Raw genomic sequence first — 25796 nt, forward strand, 5'->3', positions numbered from 1 at the left:
GTTTTTGGGGTCGTGCGGGTCGTTTTCAGACTCTAAAACAGGGTCGTTTGTTCTATGCGGGTTTCTCAATTCGTTTAACAAGTTACCAATAAATCTATTTGCTTTTAATAAAAGCATTACATTTAAGTTTTGTTTTAATTTCGTATTCCTATTTCAGAGTTTTCTGGTTATCACTGTACTGAAACTTTATCATAACTTTTAAAATCAGGTATCACAGTTAACTAAGACGTTTATGGAAGACCCTCTGTGCAAATAACAATATTTCTTAAACAGAAAAAGCTTGCAAACAGTGTGTTCAACAATTACAAAAGCGTTTCTATGGAAACAAGGACAAGTCATCCTTTATCAGTCAAAGGTATTAAAGGTTCACCGACAAAGGGTCAAACGACACAGGGTCAAACGACAAAGGGTCAAACGACACTGGGTCAAACGACAAAGGGTCAAACGAAACTGGGTCAAACGACAAAGGGTCAAAAGCGCGACAAAAGGCAAAACGACATAGGGTCAAAAAATGCGACAAAGGGGCAAATTTTTTTAACAATTTTGACATCTGTTGCAGTTAGTATTTATCTATTATTATTTAGGGTTAGCTTAGGTTAAGACACTTTCTGGGCCGAGCGCTGCGGCTAGGACAGGCTAGGGGGCCGAGCGCTGCGGCCACGGGTTAGGTTAGTTAAGACACTTTCTACGCCGAGCGCTGCGGCCACATGGTCAATCATATCCATGTCTAACATATAAGATCCATGTTCAAAATTGATAGGAGGGTTGCGAGTTTCCTATGATTCAAATCAAAAAATATTTTTATCATTTTGACCTTTTGTCGTTTGACCCTTTGTCGCATTTTTGACCCTTTGTCGTTTGACCCTTTTGTTGTTTGACCCTTTGTCGTTTGACCCTGTGTCGTTTGACCTTTTGTCGGTGAATCGTATTAAAGGTACCGTTGTGAATTATACCTGTAGTGAAACCAACGATGGTGAATATGTCCTACTACTGTTTCCAGGCTTCAATATACTTTTAGGGTTAGTACTCCAACCTGTAATATATTGAAAGATTGATATACAAATTGTATTTCCCCCCCCCCTCATCCTTTCCCCCTTATTCCCATTCCCCCTTTCTCCTTATCTTTCCTTCCCCTTTAACTCTGCTCACTATTATCTCTACTCCCCCACTTTTCCCCCTTATTCTCCCCCCTCTCCCCCCCCTCATCATCTCCTCATTTTTGTTACATTTTTTATTTTTAGCTTACCAAAGTTTGCTCCAAATTGTCGTTGAGATCTAAAAACAGATTAGAGTTCATTTAAAAAGAAAATTGAATTAAAAAAGAGTATTTTCATGAAAATTACAATGAGAAAAATGTGAAATTAACTAAAAATAAATAAATATTATATATGTAACAAGAATATTAAAACAGAAAATTAATCAATGACAATTGTTAAATGAAATTAATCAAAGACTTTTTTTTATAAAATTGATTTTATAAAAAATATGATTGAATTGATAAATCATGAGCAGAGAATAAATCAATGATAAAGTTAGGATTTTTACCCATCAGTATGAATTCTATAATTTGCCGTTATCCCTGGGATAAAATCATCTCTAAATGATTTGTACACTTTGAACTCCCTTTCAGGCTGAAAGGGACTGACAAAATTCATACCAAGGCATTGTCTAAATTCCACTCTAATATATATTCTATTCTTTTTGATTTCTATAAATAAGTTGTTGAAAAGATTTCACCTTAATTTTTAAACTTCTTCTTACTTCTTCTAATCTATTCAGATCAGCTGAGGTTAATTTATCCTAGAAATAAATTTTTTGCTTGTCCATCAGTCTGTCCGTCTGGGTGTCTTGGTGTTTGTCTGTCTGTTTGTATCCAATAAACGTCAACAGGCTGGATCAATAAGGCGGCCCAAGGGAAGACTTATGGTCATGGAAAGTCAAAGGAATTGCCACAAACTCTGATTTTCTAATCCCTATGTTTTTAGATTCCAACGTCGGAAACCTTTGATATTTCAAACTAAGACTTCTGTTAGTTCAAATGATATAAGTTTGAAATATCAAAGGTTTACGACATTTGGTTCATAAAGATACAGAGATTAGAAACTCTGAGTTTGTGACAAAGACTCAATTCCCTTGTATTATGCTATCTATGAAATGTCCTATATCTAAATGTTATATCTATGATTTTTTTTATGAAATGTTTTTTCTTTGAAATGTCCTGACTATAAAATGTTTTATTTATAAAATGTCATCTCTTTGAAATGCCCTGTTTATAAAATTTCCTATCTATGACATGTCTTATCTTGAATATGAAATGTTCTGTCCATGAAATGTCCTGTCCATGAAATGTTCTGTCTATGAAATGCTCTATCTATAAAGTGTTGTCAAAAAAGTTGACAATTCTTACTCTAAAAATCCACTCTTTAAAAGTATAGTAATATTAATCTATAAATTAGCACTTCCGATTATAACATTTGATTGTTTTCAATTGAGATTTCTCTATAATAGTAACTTTCAAATAAATGCAACTGAATTAAACATTAAAGAAAATTGTCAGAAAGTTACACAATTATCAAGGTTAATTCGGCTATGTGTTGGATATGCCACTTTTTAAATGGAGGGTAACTTGAAATTTTGTCCCTTTGAAGAACAAAAGAATCATTGTAAAAAGATTTAAAGATAAAGAGAAATAGAGCAAGAGAGAAAAATTTATGTCATCATTCAAATTAAACACAAATTTATTCCATGCCCGCTCTATTCTGTATTTAATTCACACAATAGAAAATTAGAATTTCATTTCAACTTATGACAATTTAATTGTTACATATAATGTATTTGTTAAAAAGGACTCTCCTCATGAATTCCACATTTCTTTAATAAACATCATATAGAAACATCATTTTTCAAGATATTAAGAAATTGAAATTTTGCCACAAACTCAAAAATTATTGATATTTGCAACCCGAAAGCATTTACTTTTGATATTTTAAACTCAAGATTTTAAATCTAGCAGAATTCATAGTTTGACCTGTGTTGCAAAGATAAAGAATTTATAAAATCAGAATGTGTGACACCTTTGAGTTTTATAAAAAGGTAAATGGTAGATTTCTACAAAAAAAAACAAGAATAAGAAATTGAATCTTTAAAGACAAGACTTTCAGTCTTTTCTTTGTTACAGTCGATCCGTTAGGAATAACCTAAAATTAGTATTAAAAGAATTGTCTGAATTTTCTTCAGTAAAGTTATCATGTGCATGTAATTCTCATTTCAATTAAGACACCTAGTGTTAACCAATCAAACTGACTCTGCAAATAATACCCTTGACGTGACCCATACTGCGTTTAATTCTGACGCAGTCAAAGATCGTAGAAAAAATCATTTATTCACGGTGATCTTGCCAGGCTACATTTGTTGCATTAAACGTGCTCTCTCGACTCTGCACTGGGTAGCCTGACCGGGCAGTACGACTGAATGCATATACAGTACGTGTTGTATACACAATTGTATGCATATTCCATTAGTGCCTGATCCAATCAAGGTTCCGTCATGTGTTTGGTGTTTGTTCTGAACCAATAGAAATAGAATGGGAGTAACATCTATCTTCTATTTATCTCATCATTCAATAAAATTGATCATTTCTATGAAAATATTCTCTGTTCATAAAATGTCCTATTTATTAAATGTCTTATCTATGAAATGTTCTATTCATGAAATGTCTCTTTTATGAAAATAATCTCTATCTATGAAATATCCTGTCAATGAAATGTCCTGTCTATGAAATGTCCTGTCTTTGAAATGTCCTGTTCATGAAATGTCTTTTCTATGAAATGTTCCGTCCATGAAATGTTCTGTCAATAATATGAAATGTAGTGTCTACGAAATGTCCTATATGAAATGTGATGAAATTTCCTATATATAAAATGTTATATCTATGATTTTTTTCATGAAATGTTTTTCTTTGAAATGTCCTGACTATAAAATGTTTTATTTATGAAATGTCATCTCTTTGAAATGCCCTGTTTATAAAATTTCCTATCTATGACATGTCTTATCTTGAATATAAAATGTCCTGTTCATAAAATGTCCTGTCCATGAAATGTTCTGTCTATAAAATGCTCTATCTATAAAGTGCCCTATATCTATGAAATGTCCTGTCTATGAAATGTCCTATCTATGAAATGTCTTTCTGTGAAATGTCCCAACACCAAATAAAATCTGCGTGCGCCTACGTCAAAGGTTTCATTTGATAAAACATTTACTGTTAAAAACACACTTAACTAAGCTAGTGGGGTAGGTCACATAGGCTACTGTATCAAGTCAATTGCCGCGTCATCAAAGCTTAAACCGGGCAGTTATATGATAGGATCCGGCCGGTACATGCCGCGCATATATAACTAAGGGGTCGGGCCGGGGCAAATTCAAATGGACCCTAGTCTTCCGTGGAAAATGTCCACCTGTGGTTCTCGTCTCTCTTTCTTTTCTCTTTTCTCCTTCCGTCTTCTCTCCTTTTCCGCCTTTTCCTCTTCAGTTTTCTCCTTTTTCAGAAATTGAAACATTTTCACAGATTATTTGATCACTTTTTCATTAAAATTCATCACTTTTCGTCAATTTTGCTCAGAAGTTATTTCACTTTTTTGTCACTTTTTTATTCTTTTTTTTTCAAATTTTGAACTCACTGTTTTATTTCAGAATTTTATTACTATTTTTAGATTATTATTTTATTTTAATTTTTGAATTTTTTAAATGAAAGGGAGTGTTGGCAAAATGGTAAAAGACAAACTGTCATGAAATTGTTAATTAATCTATCAATTTCAGAATTATACGGTTAAATTTCAGAACTGAAAGATTAAAATTGATGAAATTTTGCTAAATGTTGTCAGATTAAAGCTTTATAATGCACTATGTATTGATACGCCGGCTTATCATAATATAAAATATCAAACATGGCTTCTTTTATATCTTTCTATCCATCTATCAATAAATTTTCAAATGTTTTATTGCGGAATTTTGAAGATTCAAAGAAAAATATTTAAAAGAAATATGTGAGTAAAAAGTTGTAAACTTTCAATTGACTTTCTAACAAATAGAAAGATTAAAATTAAAACTACAAATAAAAATTGTTCTACTAGTATCAGCTTAAATTAGAACAAGCAAATAAAGAAATTATTTTTGGAAAATAAAAATCTCAAAAATTATCTTCAGGTAATTTCCTAAAGTAATAAAATGTAGTTTAATCACAATTGACGCTTTAATACTACATGGCAATGAATATATTTACTATATACACACATATCAGCTGGTATCTATCTATCTATTCCTTTATCTATCTATCTATATATATTGTACATCATTTGTCGATATCTATCTATCCATCTATCTAAGTTAGCAGGTAGTTACTTGTTTCGGCGGAACTATGCATGATTAAATATTTCCTAAGATAGATAGATAGATAGATAGATAGATAGATAGATATATAGATAGATAGATAGATAGATAGATAGATAGATAGATAGATAGATAGATAGATAGATAGATAGATAGACAGACAGACAGACAGATAGATAGAAATATAGATATATAGATAGATACATGGATAGATATAAGGAATTTCTACTCAATAAATTTCTAATTCTGTTCCCAAAAAAATCTGGTGAATTGCTTTATTTCTCAAGAATTATTGATTCAAGTAAAAGACCATTTAATTTATCAACTAAATCCGAAAATTATTTTAATAATTGATTACTTTTTTTCTATATCACTGCATATTCTCTGGATTTTCTTTTTTTATTTTCTATCTTTAGCTGTCTAACTATATGCTATGCTTGCACTGCATTTATTACTTAATTTTATTTTTTTTACTTTTCTAGATTTTCCACTATTAAGCTTTTTACATAAGTTCTAAATATTTTTGTTCAAAATAAAAATTCTGTTTGGTTTGGCAACTTTTTTCTGCAAAATCTTTCCTACTTTCTGAAAGGTTTCACATCGATATGTATAAGGATATCTACTCGATATAAAGAAATATTTATTGATACTTATTTTAACTCAAACTCTTAACTAAATGAATATAGAAAAAATATGCCGGTTTAAGAAAGTTTTAGATAGATATTTGCAATCATCCAGAACAAAAATTTTTATCAAAATTAAACTTTTTTAGGTTTATTGGACATTTTCCAAAAAATGCAAAAAAAATCATTTCTGACACCCCTAGGCTTAGTACGTCAATATAATTCACCAAAACCATACTGCAGTCCTTCAATTATCATACAGGGAAATTTTCATCAGTCTAAACATCCCAACGAATGATTTGACAGGTTCTTTGATTAAAGATTTTTCTAAGCGGAAGCAAAGTTTTAACCCTGATCTAACGCATACGATGTTTTCAAAAGAATTGAGGGAAGCAAAAACAATTTGCGAAGAAAAACAAAAAAGATTGAAAAGAGTAAAATATAGGCGCGAATTAAAAAAGATGCTTAACTATGCCCGTTTTGTATAAAACGTAGATATGTTTTACAACCCTTAAAATCAATTTATTTATTTAACATTAAAATGAAATCTATAATTCTTATTTCCAATACCAGTTATATCAAATGTAACGTAAACAATAAATATGTAACTGTCCATTTTCTTTTTTTTAGAATTGGGGAAAATACACATAGAGAATAGAATATATAGAGAGGAATTAAAATAATCTCTCGGTATGAATTTTTTCAGTCCCTTTCAGCCTGAAAGGGAGTTCAAAGTGTACAAATCATGTAAATGTTCACAAATTATATGCAGTAGAGTACATTAATACAGTATGTTCCCTGTTAAAGAAACTTATTAATGAATTAGGTGAATAAAAACATCATTTGATTTATAGTTATAACGGAAAATCATCGTTTGTAAAGTGGAAGGCATAGAGTCTATGTGAAATGATCATTGGTTAATTATGAAACCAGCCTATTTCATAATTTGGTTTTCTTTTAACAATAATTTTAGATTTTCTATAAAATGATATTCCAGGGCCCAACAGGTTATATAGCATAAATATGTGAAGTACACCTGCAGAATGGAAACAGTACAACAAATGGCCGTTTTACACTTTTTTCTAGTAAATTCCTCTCTATATATTCTATTCTCTGTGGAAATACACTTAATTTTGTATGTTTTTGTTATATTTCATAAACAAATCATTAATTACCTACTAATTAATTTTTGTTTTAGTTTGTTGAATTTGTTTTATTTCTCTAATTGGAGAATAAAGTATTTAAATACAAAGAGCACCGAAGGATCTCTAGAATTACATTGAAACTGTGAAGAAAAACAACCTAGGTATTATATATTGATTAAATGGCTGCGGTAACACTGTAACAAAATTTTATCCAAAGTGTCTCATTAAACTATTTTTCTCACTTTTGCTGCTACACCATTTTAACTTTGTTACACTTTATCTTCCGTTAATAATAACAATGTATAGTGTTAAATTTTTATTCTGAAAGAGGGACAATGTATAGGTATTTACATTGATATTTTTAAATCAAATATTTATTACTTGAAGATTTCTAGTAAATATAAATATTAAAATACGAATAATAACCATTTGTTGTGTGATTTATAAAGGATAAATATGCGTTTTTATTTAAGAAATTAACAATATTAATTAAATAATTCATCCTACTTTTCCAGTGTTTTTTAAAGCTTTTAAACCTTCTTTATTAAAAATTTTTGGTCGTCCAACATCTTAAAATCTTTATGAACTAAATTCTAAAGTAACTTCGCAATTATGGAAGATAAAGTAAAAAGTATACTTTTTTAAGTAGCAAAAATAGTTTGATCATATTCTTTCTTCTTGTTCCCATAAAATAATCGCTCATAAAATATTTTTTTCTTCAATATTTTTAGAATTCAAAAAGTGAAGATGAAGCTGAATATTATCCTAGTGACAGTTTTCTTCCTGTTCTTTAGTTCAGCCCTGGCTAAAAAGTATTTGATTGAAACCATAGGTAAATTTTTAAGCTTATTTTTTGCCCTAAGTGACTCTTCATTTATAGCGTGACGTGTCTGACTTTTCCTCATTACTCTAAAGAAAAGCTTTTATCAACACTTTCTTTCCTCTGAAAATTTTGAAACTGCTTTTAACATAAGAGTTTGGAGTTTGCAGCACATGTGCCGTTGTCCCTTCCGCTGGAGCAGAGGCCACCGGAGGGAAATTAGAAATCAGAGGAAATGCATTGATTTAATGCTAATTACTCCAGTGGATGATAAATTAATACTCCGGACACTAATAACTCAACCTGAGGGATGGTAGTTCACACTCATGTTACTAAATAATTCACCAGTGCAGGGGTTGACATTAATACTCAGGACACTAATTACTCCACCGGAGGGATGGTAGTTCACACTAATGTTACTAATTAATTCACCAGTGGGGTTGGAATTAACACTTTGGACACTGACAGTGACTACTCCACTTGAGGGATGGTAGTTCACAATCATGTCACTAATTAATTCACCAGTAGGGTTGAAATTAATACTCAGGACACTAATTACTCCACCGGAGGGATGGAAGTTCACACTCAAGTCACTAATTAATTCACCAGTGGGGTTGACATTGACACTCCGGACACTAATAACTGCACCGGATGGATGGTTATTCACTTTTAGGTCACTAATTAATTCACCTTTGGGGTTGGAATTAACACTCCTGACAGTACTAATAACTCCAATGGAGGAATGGTAATTACTCCATCGAAGTATTGCTTTTAACACAGTCGGGAAGTTGGGAAAATGTAGCTTGTGATGTCGTCCTTGAGAAATCACGCTTGGAAACATTTTTACCTACCACCCTCAGGAGGAGCCATAAATTCATCTTATGAATTAATTCTTACCAATAATTACTCGTTGTAAACCTGTGGTAAATAGAGGCATTAGCCACATATTCACATTTTAAACCCTATATCTTTTAAACCTAATGTCGTAGACCTTTGATGTCTAAGTTTAGAAAATCAAAGGTTTTCACCATCCGGTTGCAAAGATAAAGTGATAAGAAAATTTTAGTTTGTGACAAAGACTTAATTCCTTTAAATCATTTGCAAACTTTGTGAAGATATAAATATTTTTTTAGATGAGGACCTCCCTGCAGCTACCAACCGACGCCAAGTTAATTACAAAGTTGCGGTAAAACAGTTTTTTAATTTCTTAAAATATTAAAGCACTGTACAAAAAAATAGAAACTGTTAACAAATTGTATTATTTTTCAAAATCATTCGTAATTTTTTTTAACAGTACTTCTTACACAATAACTTTTTTGTGTTTGTAGCTATTTCTAAATGTGCTATTTCTAATATTGTTTGCGCCAATTCTAACATTTCTTGGCCCAATTGTACGATTGTTCGCCCCACCTCTAATATCATTTGAGTCATTTCTCACAGTTTTTGCTTTAATGATAATACTATATTGTATCTAGAATGAAACTGCTCCTCCTCCTGCGGGATCTGACTACTCGTGGTATTAACGGTTCTGTCGAAATTTCAGAAAACTGTGACTTTCGATCACAATTTGGCCCCTTTTACATAATTTTACAGCCTTTTATCTTAAATGTTTTTTGTTGGCATAACAATTTTGAATGAAAAAGTAAAAAATAAACAAATCTGTAAGTCTAAAGACTGTTGAGTTATAGAGTTAGTTCAGGGTGACTACAGAACATATAAAAAATAGAAGATAAGAACTAACAAGAAATATACAATTATGATCAAATTAAAACAAATCAAATCAAATCAAATCAAATTAATTATTAAACCATATATTTTCAGCAGAAATAATAAATTATATCATTATTTATTAAAAAACATAGAATATAGTAAAACAACTGAAGCAGAAGAGCTTTGATCGATTTAAGCTGTTGATCTTTAAGATAGAAATATTTTTTTTGAAAAAGGTTAGAGATAGCAGTTGGTAAAGTAGAGTCGTAAACTGCATTGGTTGACAGACACACGATCCAAGTAATTTAGCATAATTTAGGTTAAAAATCATTGAGACATAAAACAACTACTCATAATTTTCTTTAGGCTCCATTGAACAACAAATAATAAACTAAATAAACAAAAGTTAATCTAATTTTAAAGACACAAAAAACATTGAAATCTAATTTATACTTGATCAGAAAAACTTTTCAAGGGTAGGTCATTTGAAATAGCGCTTACAGTCCCTTTAATAATGCAATAATGCTAAATGCTTAAGTTTTGCAAAGAATTTATGCTAAGAGTTTGCCGGTAAATTGGAATCTAAGTGTTTCTAATAGTTTTGAAAATAATTTTGGAAAGTGTTAAAAATAATTTATTGAGATGGGGCTTATTTTGACGGGCAATGCCGGGCACTTTGTAATTGTAATGTGAATCATTAAGTGTGAACAAGTTTTTACCACTCCAAGTTTATTTTTGTTTCGTTTATTTTGTTAAAAAAGTTTTAAGAACTAAATACTATTTTCTGTTTTTATTCCGTGAGTTCTTAATGCAGATTTACTGAAATTAGTTTTTATTCTGTTTACTTTAGTTTAGTTTAGTCACTGGAAGGAAGTGGAACAGGCCATGATTTTACGAAAACAACCAAAGAGGGTTTTATTGTTTTGAAAATTATGTTTTTGTCAACCCTTTCATTTAAAAAAATTCAAAACAGTGATTAAAGCAAAAGGGCCCGGCCCAACGTTGCCTGTTGAAAAAAAAAATATTTTTTAAAATAATCCAAATTTTTTTTAGCCTATGTCACCCCCCAGGCTACCCATGAGTGTCCCGGATTCGGACCAACCGTTTGGCCGGCAATAGGGAACATATTTATGAATGTCTTGTTTTTTATGTTATAGATAGAAGAAGAAGATTTATCTACAGATCTAAAATTTATTTATTCAAAAAATCCTTGAAAAATTGATGTAGTATAAAATAAGTGTCACATGTTAATACTTGTAAAAAGTAAAAAATAAATTCTTATAAAAATAAAACAACAAAGTTTATTTTCATCGACTTGTGTTTGGCAAGCTTATCGAACATATAAATGAAAGCAGAGGTTTATTATATAGATAACAATTGTATTCTACTTTTTTGTACAGTTTTTTATTTTCAAAAACGTCTCTGGTAAAAATACTAAAATAACAAATAATAAAATATAGATGTTTTAGAAACCTGTTTTGTTCTGCAAGTTTTTTTTTAATGACAGATCAAGTAGTACTTATAAGGTGATTGGACTGTATGGGTACCTTTAAAGAGTCTTTTTGCCCCCCCCCCTCAGAGCTCTAAGGGGGGGGGGGCAAAAATTTAATAATTTATTTCTGCATACGCTCTTGGAGATGCTAAGGACAAATTCACAAACTATATCCTTGAAACCTTTATCTAATAAACAATAAGGAAAAAATGTTTTTTCTATAGGTTTAAAATACTTACTTTATATTTTCCTGCAGTAGAATGCGCAAAGTCGCTTTTGTAGAGAAACCACATTTGAAAATAACCAGGTTTCAAAATTATAATTATTGATATCTCATTCATTCTTGATTAGACACAGTTTTAAAGTGTACCTTTGGTAATCAGGCATTGACATCGTCATTTGAAATTACTCTTACAGTTCCTTTAATAGTTTAATTTGTTCTTAATCAATTCAATTGAAATCCAAACTTAAAATCATCTTTGTTTACTTGTAGCAATGTTTAATAAAATCCTAGGAAATCAGTTCAGATTATGATCGTTCAGTTCAGTTCAGTTCAGTTCAGATTATGATCGTTAAACTTTTTTATTAAAAATTGTCTTTAAATAATTCCCTAGAGTCCCCGTATATTAATTTAATAAATTTATGTTCCCCTCCCTTCATATACAGCTATATACAGGGTTAATCACAAAGGATGAGAATGTAAAGACGACTTGTAAACTCTTGAAATATAATGATTCAAAGTTGGAATTAAGTCGTCTGCCTTGATTTTGGCCTTGAAATGTCTTATTTGATAATTTTGCAAAGGAAGAAAGAAGTTCATAGTATTAGGGAATCATGAATATAAGGAAAGAGACAGTATAAATTCCGTATAGTCGTCTTTGAAGTCTAATCCTTTGTGGGTAACCCTGTGTGTGAGCGAAGAATTGTATTACACAGATTAATTTTAAAATAAGTGAAAATTTGTGGCTTCCCAGTTTAATAGAAAATCTAGTAATTAATATGTCCTGCGGCCGAATTTAAAGAATTTGAGCTGCGGCTCAAATATGGTTGGTTCCACGTAAAATTGTATTCAATTTTTCAAGATTTAAGCCGGCGCTCATTTGAAACCGGTTTTTGGGATTTGAGACGCGGCTTAAATTCATTAAATTCGGACACTGTTTCTGTAACAGATTAACAAATTAGATGCATATGTACATTATTATGATAAAATGCTAGATTTTAAAAATGGAGTCTATGAAAACAACGGGTGGAATATCATCAAAATCCAATGAAAATGGAAAAAGGTATTTTTGGTGTTAAGCAGATATTTTTAACAAGAACAAAGTGTTTTCCAAATAATAAAATTCAAAATTCAATTTGTTTCAATTTCCTGTTAAAAAAACTTCAGCATCATTTGTCATACATATGTTGGAGTTTGTTTAGGTGCGCTGTTTCTGCGGACAAGCTGAAAGACAAGGAATTTTGCAAATGAAGACTTTAAAGAAATTATCATTATGTGATTTTAAGAATTTTAATCGATTTCATTTTCTAAATTTAAACGCCCGTGTTTTCTTACTGAAGCAATCAGAAAGTACTGAGTACAAGACACGGCAAGCTTAACAGTAATTCAACATTACTGGCACATCTTTGTGACCTCGTAGCTCCTCTTGTATTAAATTTATCCACAAGTATGTAAAAAGCACGTTTATTCTGTTACATGTTAGAAATTTAGGAAAAAATATTTTTGTATTTCTCCTTCTTCCTCAAGAAGAAGAGTTAAATGATTGGAAACATTTAAAGTTTCAATGTTGTTCGTGCAATTTACTATAGTTTGGCGTGGAGAAATCTTGGAAGTTTCTAAAAAGTTCGGAAGATAACCTTGTTTTACCATTTATCGTTATTTGATTATAAAACCTACATCTACAATTTGGAAAGGAAATGGCGGATTTGATCCGTGTGTCTGGAGCTAGCACATTCTTTACTCTTGTCAGGTCGCAATTTAGGGTTTCCAGCGAAAAAAAAACTTTCACGAAAAAATGAGAAATTTAGCGAAATTTTTTTTCGTATTCTGCAATCTTCTAAATTTTTGCGAAAAATGCGAAAACGTGAAAGTTTTTTTTCGCGAATTTTGAAAATTATTTTCAACGAAGAGAATGCAAAACAATGCAACATTTTCGCGACACAATTGCCCTATTTCGCTGGAAACCCTAGATCTCATGCAAAGAAGATAAAAAGATAGATTGTATCGCTATTCTAAATAAACCAAGAGTTCTGCAAGTCGTCTTTGACGTTGGAAATAGCAATTGCAGTATTTATTAAAGGCAATTCTCAATCAAATAAATATTTTCTATGAATATATTTAATCATAAAATAGTCATAGTCCTGTCATCTCCAAAGTTTGGTCTGGCATTTTTTTATTTCGACTGGAGATATAACTGATTTTGTTCAAAATTATGCAATTTCATGGTTTTATTTAATAAATTGAAATTTAAACAACATTTCTAATATTTTTAGAATTTAAACAACATTCCGAATATTTCTAGAATTTAAACAATATTCCTAATATTTCTCGAATTTAAACAACATTCCTAATATTTCTAGAATTTAAACAACATTCCGAATATTTCTAGAATTTAAACAATATTCCTAATATTTCTAGAATTTGAACAACATTTCTAATATTTCTAGAATTTAAACAATATTCCTAATATTTCTAGAATTTAAACAACATTCCGAATATTTCTAGAATTTAAACAATATCCTAATATTTCTAGAATATAAACAATATTCCGAATATATCTAGAATATAAACAATATTCCGAATATTTCTAGAATTTTTGAAAGAATATAAATGACGGACAAAATTGATGAAATTGCAGGACTAAGGCTAATTTGTGATTATGGTTTTGTATAAAAAAATATTCCAAAAAAAGGTTGCCTATAGTTAATGCCGTACACTATAACTCAGGTCAAAGACGACTTTGAAATCTTTTATCAATTGATATTGTTTCGGTTCATTTAAAATTTCATTTTATGCGAATTATTGGTGCAAATTTGCGACTTCATAACCCCGTAAGTTTTTGGTTTGCAGGCAAGAGAGACAAAAAAAAATCTTTCTACGAATCACTTTAAAATTTTATAATTTAAATTTTTTTAAATGTAAAAACACAATTTTCTCAAACAGTCTCTTTAAAGGGAGTGACCGGCTATGTAAGGTATTTGAACTGAGTATGCAGTGTTGTGGAAAACTTCTTTCGGATTCATTTGAGACACATTAAACTTTTTAAAGATTTTTCATATATTTATTCAACTACAAAGCATGATATATTACAAATAAGCAATCACAATTTACTATGCAGTTTGGACCCGCCTAACCAGGGTTGGTTGTTTTGAGTGGTTGGCTCTAAGTTAATTAACGATCTGAATATATTTGGTTACACATATCAAGATATGTTTTTGGATAGGTAAGGAGTTGATTTGAAGGAAGGAGATTGTCAGGTGATCTGTGGCAGGGTGAGATCAGAGGGATTGTTATGTAGAGATAAATTAGAATATTTATTAAAATAATTATTAACCGCTCTGATTGCCTTTTTTGCAAATATTGTAAATCCTGAATTTAAATGCAAATTTGACGTTCAAAACTCCTACTTTGGGGGTGGATTCATTTTCAGAATTAGTTTTTTGAAATTTAGTTCAACTACCTTACATAGCCGGTCACTCCCTTTAAGTTTTTTTTTGTATCCAACCCCCCCCCCATTTTGCAGAAAAAATAATAACGCAAAGGAATTTTACAAATGCAAGAAAATAGCAAAATAAACAGTTTTATTGGAAATTATGATTTTTATGAGAAATCGTCACGAAACATGGAACATTTATCAGCGCAAACGACAAAAGTAAAATGATGAATTGCTTTGGATTTTTAATAATATTTTTATTACAAATTTAAGAAAATTAGACGGGTTGACCAATAATAACAATAATAATAAAAATCATCTCTTCTCTACGGCTCATAGGAATATTACCGCCTGCAAAATTTTGTGAAGAAGTTTTTGCATTTTCATCTCAAAAGACAATAACATCAAGTACAATTATCTTCTTTTTCGGGAATTTATCCAGATCGACCGAAGGGTTTGTAAAACCAATTAAATTGATTGAGGGAACCTGCGGTTAAGGGAGATTTTTGATTTCCCGAAATGTAGTTGTACAAACAGAGGAACCTAAATCTTGGGACAATTAAGTAAATCAACCACCCGCTCTGCGAGGTTTTTGTGAAGACATCTTACATTTTCATCCTAAAAGACAATTACTTGATCGCGAAATTACAAATAAATTGTACATCGACCAATTTTGTCTATAAAACATCCAGAGCGGAGCGAAACCCTTTGTAAAGTAAAATTCCCCTAACTTCCCTGTAAAGTAGTTGTAAATAATTATTACTTAACCGACCTGGACGGGATTCACTGTAAAGTGTTATGTAAATGTAAATAATTATTGATATTGTTTATAAACTTGTCAATAAAAATATCATTAAACCATTAATCATAGTTACTTATTATACTAAGTATCTACTCATTATATTATTTTCATTATTTAAACTAATTTTACTTTTGTTCCCTGAACTAAGGTCTCATTTGAGACTATTAATTAAAATTAACGTTTAATCATTCTTTTCATTGATAAATTAAAAAGTATTTCTTCACTGGAAACCCAGCTTTGCCTTAAAACTATATTTCCTCTTGGAATTTTTAAACCATGAAATAAGAACATTCCCTTGATTCTTTTAAGTTCCCCAACCATAATTTGAGGCAAATCGGTTCCTGAGTTATGATCTAACAAACAAACAAACAAACAGCGTTTACTACTTTTTATACATAGATTACCCTTAGATTTCAAGCTCCTGAGGAGTTCTCTTCTTGTGGCACAGGGATAAGAATTAATTAAATACTTTTTCTGTTAACAAAATATAACAAAATATAAAAAAGGTTTAAATAAAATAACAAAATATAAAAAAGGTTTAAATAAAATAACAAAATATAAAAAAGGTTTAAATAAAATAACAAAATATAAAAAGGTTTAAATGAATTATGAGTGTTTGTCACAAACTTAAATTGTCTAATTCATAAATGACTGAAACTTGATATTGTTAACCTTTGATATTTTAAACTCAGATTATTAGATCTTACAGAATTCATAGTTTGAAATATCTAAAGTCTACGACATTGGGTTGTAAAGATATAAGAATAAGAATACAGAGTTTGTTGCAAAAACTCACTGTAAATTAAGTAAGTTTAAAAATGAAAGATTGTAAATAATTGATAAAACTTATTAGATGAAACTCAAAGTGAAAATTTCGAGAGCCTTAAACAAGATGAATCTTTCAGCAACAGGGAGGGATTGAACTTACAAAAAAAGTTTTTAAACAAAGAATAATTGAACAAGATTTACTCTTTAAATAAATGGTCTATTAATAATTTTATTTAAATTTCCCTTGTCATTAGCATTTTAAAGAAGGTTTTCTATTTCTTCTGTAAGTATATATATTTTATTTTCTACTTTTTAGCAGAAAACTAGGCTTTTAGGACGCTTCGCGCCCACCTTCGATTTTTATCTTTTAATCAATGCTCAAATTTTCTCTTCTAAAATTATCAAAAATTCAAAAAGATTTACATTTCGATGTTTTTCCGGATATATTCAGTATCCGGTTTAAAATATTCTGGACTTGTTTGTTAAAATATTAGAATATTTTTTACTGCAAACTTTGAACTTTTAGTTCCGTATTTAGTTTAGAAGAAGCAAAGACGATATTAAGGGGAATCTTTACTCCAAGGATTTGGGAACTTAATGGTAATTAAATTCACCATCTTTAACCTAAAATTGCTGTTTTTCGAAAATAATCAGAGACCGAATTTAATGAATTTAATTGGTGGCTGATCGTAGTTTCAAAATTTAAGCAGCGATTCGAAACCTTTCAAGGACTGTTGAACTTTAAATCGGATGTTCAAATTTGAACCGGCAGAAGGCAGTTCAGCGGCGTAGATTAAATTCATTAAATTCGGTCCCACTCCCAAGAAAAATTTTGTACAGGAAAGATGTGGATGAGAAAGATTGACATCAGCCCTGCTTCAAGGAAATATAAAAAATCAAATTAAATTAATTTTAAATATTTCAAGAAGCAGTTTTTTCTATTTTTTAGTTTTGAAATAGAGCAAAGTTTATTGATAAAGATAATGGAATCACGTGTTTGAACTTTGACCTTTTAAGATTTATTTTCTTAAAAAAAACTTCAGTACAAAGAAAGTTTACGTTTGTTCACTGTAATTGAACGTCCCAGTTTGTTTAAAATCTATTTCGTTCTTTTTCTCTCTGAAAGATCGATTGTTAAGTAAAATTTATCCAAAAAGTTTGTTCTGTAAGAAAACATAGTTATTTCAAAATCTTTCAAAAAATGTATTCGTTCAGTAAAAAACTTTAATTTTCGTATTCGTACGAACGAACGACGTAGAAATCGTTTATGAACGTTATTTCAATGTTTTCCTTTTCGTTCGTTTTGAAAAACTATCTTTATTATTTCTCTGAACAGTCCAAGTCGTTCATCCATGGTTCGTTTTTTTTTGTGAACAACACCATCAACGTTAATAAAAAAATGTCTTTTGTTCACAAAAACGTTGGCCATCTCTGGCTTTCAGTAAAAGTTTATATTAAAGAAGATTTTAAATATAGAGAAGATGTGAAATATTTAACCGAGCTATTGGATATCAAGGTCAAAATTACCAATTATAAATAAATAATTAACATTGTTGACAACATTTCTTTCTCATTGTTCAGTCTCTAAATGAATAAAATTGAACTATTCTAATTTCGTTAAATATTAAAGTTCTTATTCAAATTCAAGTAAAACCCTAAAAGAATCTTCAAAAAAATAATTTTTCTTGGTCAATATCAAATTGAAACGAGTATACATATAAACGTCCTCAGACCTAATTTTGACATATAAAATGAAAATTAGTATTTTTTATTTAAACAGTTTGAGTATTCTACAATTTTACTTTAAAACTAAAAAACTCTAGATTTATTTATATTTATAGTTGTTAAAACTCGTAAATAAGTCCTAGACAATAAATATGTTAAAGGGACTGTAAGCGTTATTTTATGTGATTCTTTAGTAAAAACCGCTTGTTAGAATTAAGCTGCAAACTCAAGTGTGCACTGTGTTGACTTTCGTACGGTCTGAACACACTTGAATTTTGAGCAGAATACAAACCGGTTTCGATATGTTAAAACACACATATCTCTGTACTCGACTAACACACACAGGTTTCAAGGGTACCGTTGTAAATCGGACATTGCTTTCTTTGCATGGAGGATCTCTGGAAAATTTCGCTAACAGTCCCTTTAATATGTATATTTAGCTGAAGGAGCATATGGCACAAACAACTGGGATTTGTCAGGTATAATTAGGATCACCTTTATCTTTATTGAACGTTTATTTAGACGCTTGCTTTACATTCAGAATTTTGAACTTTAACGAAACCACTGAATTCATAAATATTGATCTTGCCAACAAACTCAAATTTTCTAATTTCTATATCTTTGCAACCTGACATTTTGATCTAATCAAATTTTGCGGCAAAAAGCTTCTTTACATGCAACACAATGCTTTATTATTTAAAAATAATAACTCCCATATTCCTGTAAGCTCTTTTTTAAACGCATTAAAGAGACTGTAAAGGAAAAATGAAAGGGGTATAGTCTGAAACCTGAGAATCTCAGGAGTTGAACGATACCTATAAGACATTTATTTGATGTTCCTGTCTCGAGAAATTGATATAAAACTGTGTCAAATTTATACAAAAATTCATGTATATGCATTTTTGTAAAAAAAAGTTGTAGTATTAAACAGATCATTATCAACAAATACGCAACCAATCTGAAAACGACGATATCCCTCAGGAGCCTGAGAATCTTAGGTTTGCTCTTATTATAATTGTATTTTTTTCATTTTGCATTTTTAAACGAGATAATATTGATAATATTATTACAGATTGTCCGTATAGTCCGTATTGCGTCACCAGAACTTCGGCCAATGACAGTGCAGTATCGTTGTCACGTGATTTCCGTCTACTTCATCCTATACCCCCTTTCATTTTTTCTTTACAGTACCTTTTACTTAAACCAAATAGGAACCAAGTTTTTGCCACAAACTCAAATTTTCTAATCCATATATATTTGCAACCTAATACTGTAAACCTTTGATAAGGTTGCAAAGATGATTTTATCTAATAGAATTTGTAGTTTGAAATGTGTAAGGTCTACGACATCGGGTTGCAAAGATATATGGATTAGAAAATTTGAGTTTGTGGCAAAAACTCGGTTCCTATTTAGCATATATTTTACTGTACAATAGTAATGAATTGATGATTAGCCCTAGAACTGTCTACAATAACCTTTTATTTTCTAGAAAAGACGAGAACTATATACTCAGTTGTTTGAAGAACTCATCCGACAAAGTATCATTACTTGTACGGTAAAATTTTTAACTTTTTCAAGATTGTGTTCTTTTCATAAACCGAAATATACTATAGCAAATAATCTACTTTGTTAAAGGAACTGTAGCCTGTAACCGAAATTCAAGTGAACGTCCACCAGGGCAAAATTTCGTTAACAAAACGGAGGTTTTCAAAAACAAACGGAAGAGTCCGTTGACGAACGGCAAACACCGTTAATTTTTAAAACGTTAGCGAATTGGATTAGCTGTTTTTGAAAAAAAAAATTGCGGTTGGAAAGAAAACAAAACGGTTTTTTTCAAAACGGTGAATTTCGTTTTTTTTTCTTAAAATTGCAAAAAACAAATTCTTTTTTTAATTTGTTTACGATTTTCTAAATGTCGTCCTTTGTGGTCGTGCCGTCAATTATGTAATAGACCGTTAGCAATTTTTTTGTTAATTCTGCAATAACGATACCTTAAACGGGTTTTTAAAAAAGTCCAACGCCGTTAATAAAATTTAGAAATTGTTAACTAACGGTAACTTAAAAAAAACGGAAAATACCGTTAACGAAAAAGAAGTTTTGTTCTTACCCTCTAAAACTAAAACTGCTACCTGTGATTTTATTTTAAAAGGGTTGGAACTAACTATTAACGAAACGTCTTGAAAAAGTTGGAACGTGTCCAGCCCTACCCTCCAAATTAAAATATAGTAACTTGAATTTGACTTTAAAAGTGTTTATTTCTGTGAATTTTTCATTGTTTCCTATACACAGTTAATGCACAAGTCATTTACGCAAAAGAAAAGAACAGTTTAAAGAGATCACTTGAAATTACGCATACAGTCCCTTTAATATAGCTGACGTAATCACTGTTTAGGAGCGAGGGCTGCTATTGATGAGGATTAAAAATGAGCAAAAACAGACTTTAATTGGATATCAAGTAATTATTTGTTTTGGAATCATTTATAAAATATGTTGAAATGATAAGGAAATTTTTCATAAATTAAGAATTAGATATTTTTTCCATGACAATATTGTTTTAAAACAAAATCGTAAAAATTGTTACTAAAACTCGAGTCTTTAAAAACTTATCATCCTCGTATAACATGATAATGCTGTCAGGTATAAGACTTTTAACCCATTTTCTTCTTATAGACGTAACAGATAAAAATAGATTTAGTTGCAATCGATATCGAATTCAACCCGACATCAGCCTATCCCCTTTCGTTTATTGCTAACACTCCCTTTAAATAAGATTTTAGACTCTGTATGAGCACAGTTTACAGTACGGAATCAAGAAGATGTCTGAGACAAAGTTTAATCTGGATATCCTTAGGAATACAACAGAACTTATTTTATACAGTCATAATTGGAAAACTCTGGAAGATGAAGACGACTAATAGAATCAGGTTTTAAATAGTCCAGTGAGCATAAAACACATAAATTGTCCGGTGTAAACAGACCCATTTCACTAAATCAGTGATTTAATAAGTGTCTGGTAAAATTATTTGATTTTAACCTCAAATACACTAAAGTATTGCTATAATGTCGTCTTCATATTCCATTGTTTTTATTAATCAATTTAGAGTATCACACGCCGTATACGGATCGAGTATATCGTTGGATATAGGAGTTGAGATTTTAAAAGACCTTCGATTTTTTATTTTGTGCATTGGATACAGCTTAGCAAATCACCGTAAATTTAGGATTAGTAAATCGAGAAAATGATTTGAGATATTTGTTTAACAAGGTAGTTGCAGCGAAAAGTTTTGCATTTAAAAATACATCCTAAAATATACAAAATAGAGAGCTTTCTAATGATACTTTGATTGTGAAACTGAACAAATATCATATAGAAAATCTCAAAAATCTATTAAAATATTTATAATATTAACCAGTAAACAATTGTAAAAATTATCTATAAAATAATTTACAAATTTTGTTAACAAATTTTAAACATTTCTGGAATTGGTAGGCTCATTGTTTTTCCTCCTTTAATCAGTTTTAATATTTCACTCTAAAAAAGTGCCAAAATTCTTTCCCCTCTAATATTTTTAACCGCTGATGTACGTTTCTCTCATACATGGGTCGGCGTGTATATTAATACAATGAAGACTACTTTTCTATTAAGTTTTGATTTCTAACAAGATTTTTTTTTAAAATTTTACAAGTGAGCAAAGGGAAGCTGTTTTTTGACAGTATATCCATGTTTATGTGTATCCATGCAGTTTAAAAGCTTGGTATAAATTAAAAATGGAAATCTAAAGTCGTCTTCATTGTATAGATATATACGACGACGACTGTATTGAATTATACTGCTTCATATTCGTCTTTGAGTTCTTCGTACTGTAACTTAGGGAAAAGGCTAGAACTCTGGAACGAGATATCACAAGATTAAAAGAAGACGTAGATAATTTTTTTATTATTAGCTCTTTATTATTGAAGAAAAAAAACATTTTTAAATGTATATAATAAATAAATTTGTATATTTGTATTATGTTAGCTATTGCTGGCCAAACGACTGAACCAAATTGGTTGATATTTTTGAGGGAACCTACGGGACACGGGTACCCTGGGCCGGTTATAACATTAGATTTATTTTTCTCAAAATTGGAATTTTATGTCAATTAAGTATTTTTTTCCAAATTTTCCAAGTTTCTAAAATACCACGGGCAACGCCGGTTACTTCAGCTGGTTATTCATAATTCTAAATAAATATGTATTTAAATCTATTTTCAGAAAGCAAAAATGAAATTAATATACAATTGAAAAAATATCTATATATTTATTGAATTTGATCAGAAGTAAAATTTAATCTTGTTAATCTAATTAAGAATTTAGCGCTTCTCCAATATTTTATCAATATAAAATAATATATAAATTCATAAAATAAATCACTTTGTAAAGATTATATTTTTTGTATAGTTTATTTTTGAATAATTTATTTTAAAAATTTAGGTTTCCCTTCTGAAACAAAATCTACATCAGACAAAGATAAAAACGGAAGAAGAACTATCGACTGAATCAGATCGTCATGATCAGGAAAACATTTTTTTATTATTTATTAGTTACACTTTACACACATGACACACATAAACATCACTAGAAGTACAGTCCCGTTTTGCTTTATGTAAAGTCTGTGTTTCCCTTGGCTATAGAAATTCGGTCCTGTACATGAAATGAAATGGAATGTACCGTGTACAGGGACTGTAACAAAATTTATCTTCAGAATGAAAATTAAAATTTTAAAATGGCCGTTAGAGTTTAATCAACTGTTGTGCATACAGTATACACTAATTAATCTTTGAATTGTATATTTGTGGATGAGTATTAAAATAATAGATAAAATTTGAATAAGAGTAAAATATCCCATACACACACCTTTGACCTTTTTAGTAAAAGTAAATTCAACCTGAAGTCTGACCGCGTCAACCTAGTGTTGCACCAACTATTCCTATTGAGTGTCTGCTTTATTTTCCCAATTTCCGGGCGATACAGTACAAACTGGGACAAGAAAGGTTGACCCGGCTTGGAAATGCAAATGTACTATGGCTGCCCGTGCCAAACAAAAAATAGAAAATCTGCAATCACTCTCTTTCCCTTGGTTGGACAAAATATAATTTTCTAGAAGTAAAATAAACAAGGCTGACAATTTGACGAAAGTTAATAATGTTGCACAAAATGCAATAAAATGATAATTTAAAATAATAAAGCTCTTCGACTATGATTCCATTCGCAAAGCTCTTGCGCAATTTTTTCGAAGAAAGCGAATTTTTTTTTCGTTGCACTCATTTTAGCGCGGAAAAAACATAATACTTTGCGCAATCATTCACCATTTCAGATTTCAGAGAAGCATAATCATAATTTTGTTTCTTTGTAAACTTTTTAATAAACCTTCAGTTGTTTGATTCTTTGCTGAAACTCTCAATTTTGTTCAATTTGATTATAAATATTATTTTTCGAGTAAAAATTTACGTTTTGCGCGATACGTCCTGTTTTGCGAAAATTACGCAATAAATAATGCGCTTCATGCACAAAAGTTTGCAAACAACTTTGTTTTGCAAATATTAAACAAATTTTGCGCAAAAAATGTGGTCATTTCGTGGAAACCCTTTCTTCGATCATATATGTTTGTATGTATATATATATTAACTATAACTGGCCAAACGGCTGGACCGAATTGGTTGAATTTTTTTTTTGAGTGAACCCATGGGTTTCCTGGGGGGTAACAACATAGACCAAAAAATTTGAATTATTTTAATTCCACGGGCAACGCCGAGCACTTCAGCTAGTAAATTCTGTATATGTATATATATATATGTATATTTAGGAGGTTCAGCTCTACAACAGGCGTAATATTCAGTTAAAACTACAAATAGATTTAATGCCTCCGCAGTTTATGGGAATATCTTCATCCAGTTATAGTTAATGTTGCTTTAGAACAATAAAATATATTAAAATTTAAAAATGTTTTATTTGATAATATCTCTAGTTTAAAAATAAATTGTCAGTTAAATTAGTGACGAGAAGGTCAATTTTGACCGGGTGAGGTTTTTTTAAGTGACTTTTTTCTTAAACTAAATGTTGTCTTGTCTTTTCCTGCGCTTTCCTTAGGATTTCCTGTTTTCAAAACATATTTTATATTTGACGTAACTTAAAAATTGTTTTTTTAATTTTCAATTCAAAAAAACCCAAAAAACAAGATTTTGAATTCGGAAAAAAACCATAAGAACACCCTGTAATTTAGATTTGAATCTATAAAATTGTCAAGTTTTTGGCTAGAAAAAATTTAAATATATTTTTGGAATCTTCTTTTAAAGATCTAAATAACTAAAACATGAAAAGTAAAGTTTTGAAGATAATTAAATAATTATGAATTATCAAAGATTTTAAGATTTTCATGTTTTACAGGTCCCCCTGTATAAAAAAATTAAAAATTTAATTGAATATCGTTTTTTCATGAGTACAATCAAGTTTTGTTTTGACAAGCTCCTTCTAAAACAACTTCACTAATAGTTAATGGTCTCGTCACGAATGGGTTAAAACACCATATAAAACTTTTACCAATATGAGATAAGCATAAAAAATGTCACCACCCATAATTCCCTCAACAAAATTTAGCCAATTTAGTCAGGATGTTTGGCAAGCTATAGCCAACATATAATAAGCGAAAAACTTTAATATATAGATTAGACTTCTTTTGAGATCTGAGTTTACTTGATTTTTCACATAAGCACTGAGCTAATAACTATGCGAATACTTTCATACAAAGAAGGCAGCTCTCGATTCCCAACGGTACCCTTAAAAACTATGTCTGATCAAGTATGAATTAGAAAGCAATCTCTATAAAACTGATTAATTTAAATTTTGATATTCAGAAAATAACACCTAAACTCTAGAAAAACGACAACATTGATCCACATAATTGATCTACTATTGTGAATCGAGAATTGTCATTTTTACTTGGAAGGTCACTTGAAACTAGGCTAACAGTCCCTTTAAGTTGAAAAAAATATAGATGAAGATGCTGGGAATAAATTGTTGTCATGGAGAGATTGAAAAGAATTAAGATTTACACTTGTGCAAGTCATCAGTTGCATTTTCAAACAATCAAGTTAGTTTCTTGGTAAACGAAACGTTGTAAGGAGTGCCAGAACCAAGGTTGCATAATAAGGTGGCTAACTCTCGATGCGATCCAATGCACGGGAAATGTCGTCTCCGAAACATAGAGTGATAAAATCCGGCAAGAGTATGGATCAATGACGTCGTATACGGAATTATCTATCTATGCTATGGAGATGACATTTCCCGTACGTTGAAACGCATAGAGAGTGAGAAACCTTATTATAAAACCTTGACTAGAACATAAAACTAAAATTATAAATAAAAGTAATGATGGTTTTGCTACTAGGATATATTATAAAGACTGTGAAATGTAAAATGGGACTTTTTGTTTAAAACATTAGTTTATAAATCTATATATACCTTGCTTGTCTATCTGTTTTGTATAAAACATTAGTTTATAAATCTATATATGTACCTTGCTTGTCTATCTGTTTTGTATAAAACATTAGTTTATAAATCTATATATGTACCTTGCTTGTCTATCTGTTTTGGTTTTGTGTCCAATAAACGACAAAACGGCCGAAACGATTGGA

The 25796-nt window shown here is 30.1% G+C and overlaps 1 protein-coding gene and 3 long non-coding RNA genes across 4 annotated transcripts; 3 read left to right on the plus strand and 1 right to left on the minus strand.

The window, feature by feature from the left end:
* The first annotated feature begins 173 nt into the window (after positions 1-173).
* On the plus strand, positions 174-7490 carry LOC111714154 (uncharacterized). The gene is made up of 3 exons (XR_002767906.1): positions 174-208; positions 935-1019; positions 7207-7490. It is a non-coding gene; the product is annotated as an uncharacterized LOC111714154 (long non-coding RNA).
* On the minus strand, positions 954-1599 carry LOC111714153 (uncharacterized). Its single transcript, XR_002767905.1, has 3 exons — positions 1546-1599; positions 1247-1275; positions 954-1033 (listed from the first exon to the last, which is right to left on the minus strand). It is a non-coding gene; the product is annotated as an uncharacterized LOC111714153 (long non-coding RNA).
* A 353-nt stretch (positions 7491-7843) lies between the features above and the next one.
* Positions 7844-9515, plus strand: LOC111714156 (uncharacterized). Its single transcript, XR_002767907.1, has 3 exons — positions 7844-7985; positions 9107-9159; positions 9449-9515. It is a non-coding gene; the product is annotated as an uncharacterized LOC111714156 (long non-coding RNA).
* A 2748-nt stretch (positions 9516-12263) lies between these two features.
* LOC111714155 (putative inner dynein arm light chain, axonemal) lies at positions 12264-24100 on the plus strand. Its single transcript, XM_023489204.1, has 15 exons — positions 12264-12458; positions 12598-12631; positions 13090-13145; positions 16041-16078; positions 16484-16541; positions 16937-16998; positions 17239-17281; positions 17875-17914; positions 18564-18602; positions 19613-19678; positions 20516-20578; positions 20901-20974; positions 21996-22044; positions 22597-22680; positions 23969-24100. The coding sequence occupies exons 1-15, from the start codon at positions 12400-12402 to the stop codon at positions 24065-24067; spliced, it is 864 nt and encodes a 287-aa protein (XP_023344972.1). The 5' UTR covers positions 12264-12399; the 3' UTR covers positions 24068-24100.
* The last annotated feature ends 1696 nt before the right edge of the window (positions 24101-25796 follow it).

The sequence above is a fragment of the Eurytemora carolleeae genome, unplaced genomic scaffold, assembly GCF_000591075.1.
Source record: "Eurytemora carolleeae unplaced genomic scaffold, Eaff_2.0 scaffold1528, whole genome shotgun sequence".
NCBI lineage: Eukaryota > Metazoa > Arthropoda > Copepoda > Calanoida > Temoridae > Eurytemora > Eurytemora carolleeae.

What these genes read in the sequence shown, in the direction of transcription:
- LOC111714155 (XM_023489204.1), top strand. Translation starts at nt 12,400, where the DNA reads ATGGAGTCTATGAAAACAACGGGTGGAATATCATCAAAATCCAATGAA. An exon ending in CCGAGCTATTGGATATCAAG is followed by an intron (nt 17,915 to 18,563) that starts GTCAAAATTACC and finishes ATGTATATTTAG; the next exon opens with CTGAAGGAGCATATGGCACA. An exon ending in TCACAAGATTAAAAGAAGAC is followed by an intron (nt 22,045 to 22,596) that starts GTAGATAATTTT and finishes TTAAAAATTTAG; the next exon opens with GTTTCCCTTCTGAAACAAAA.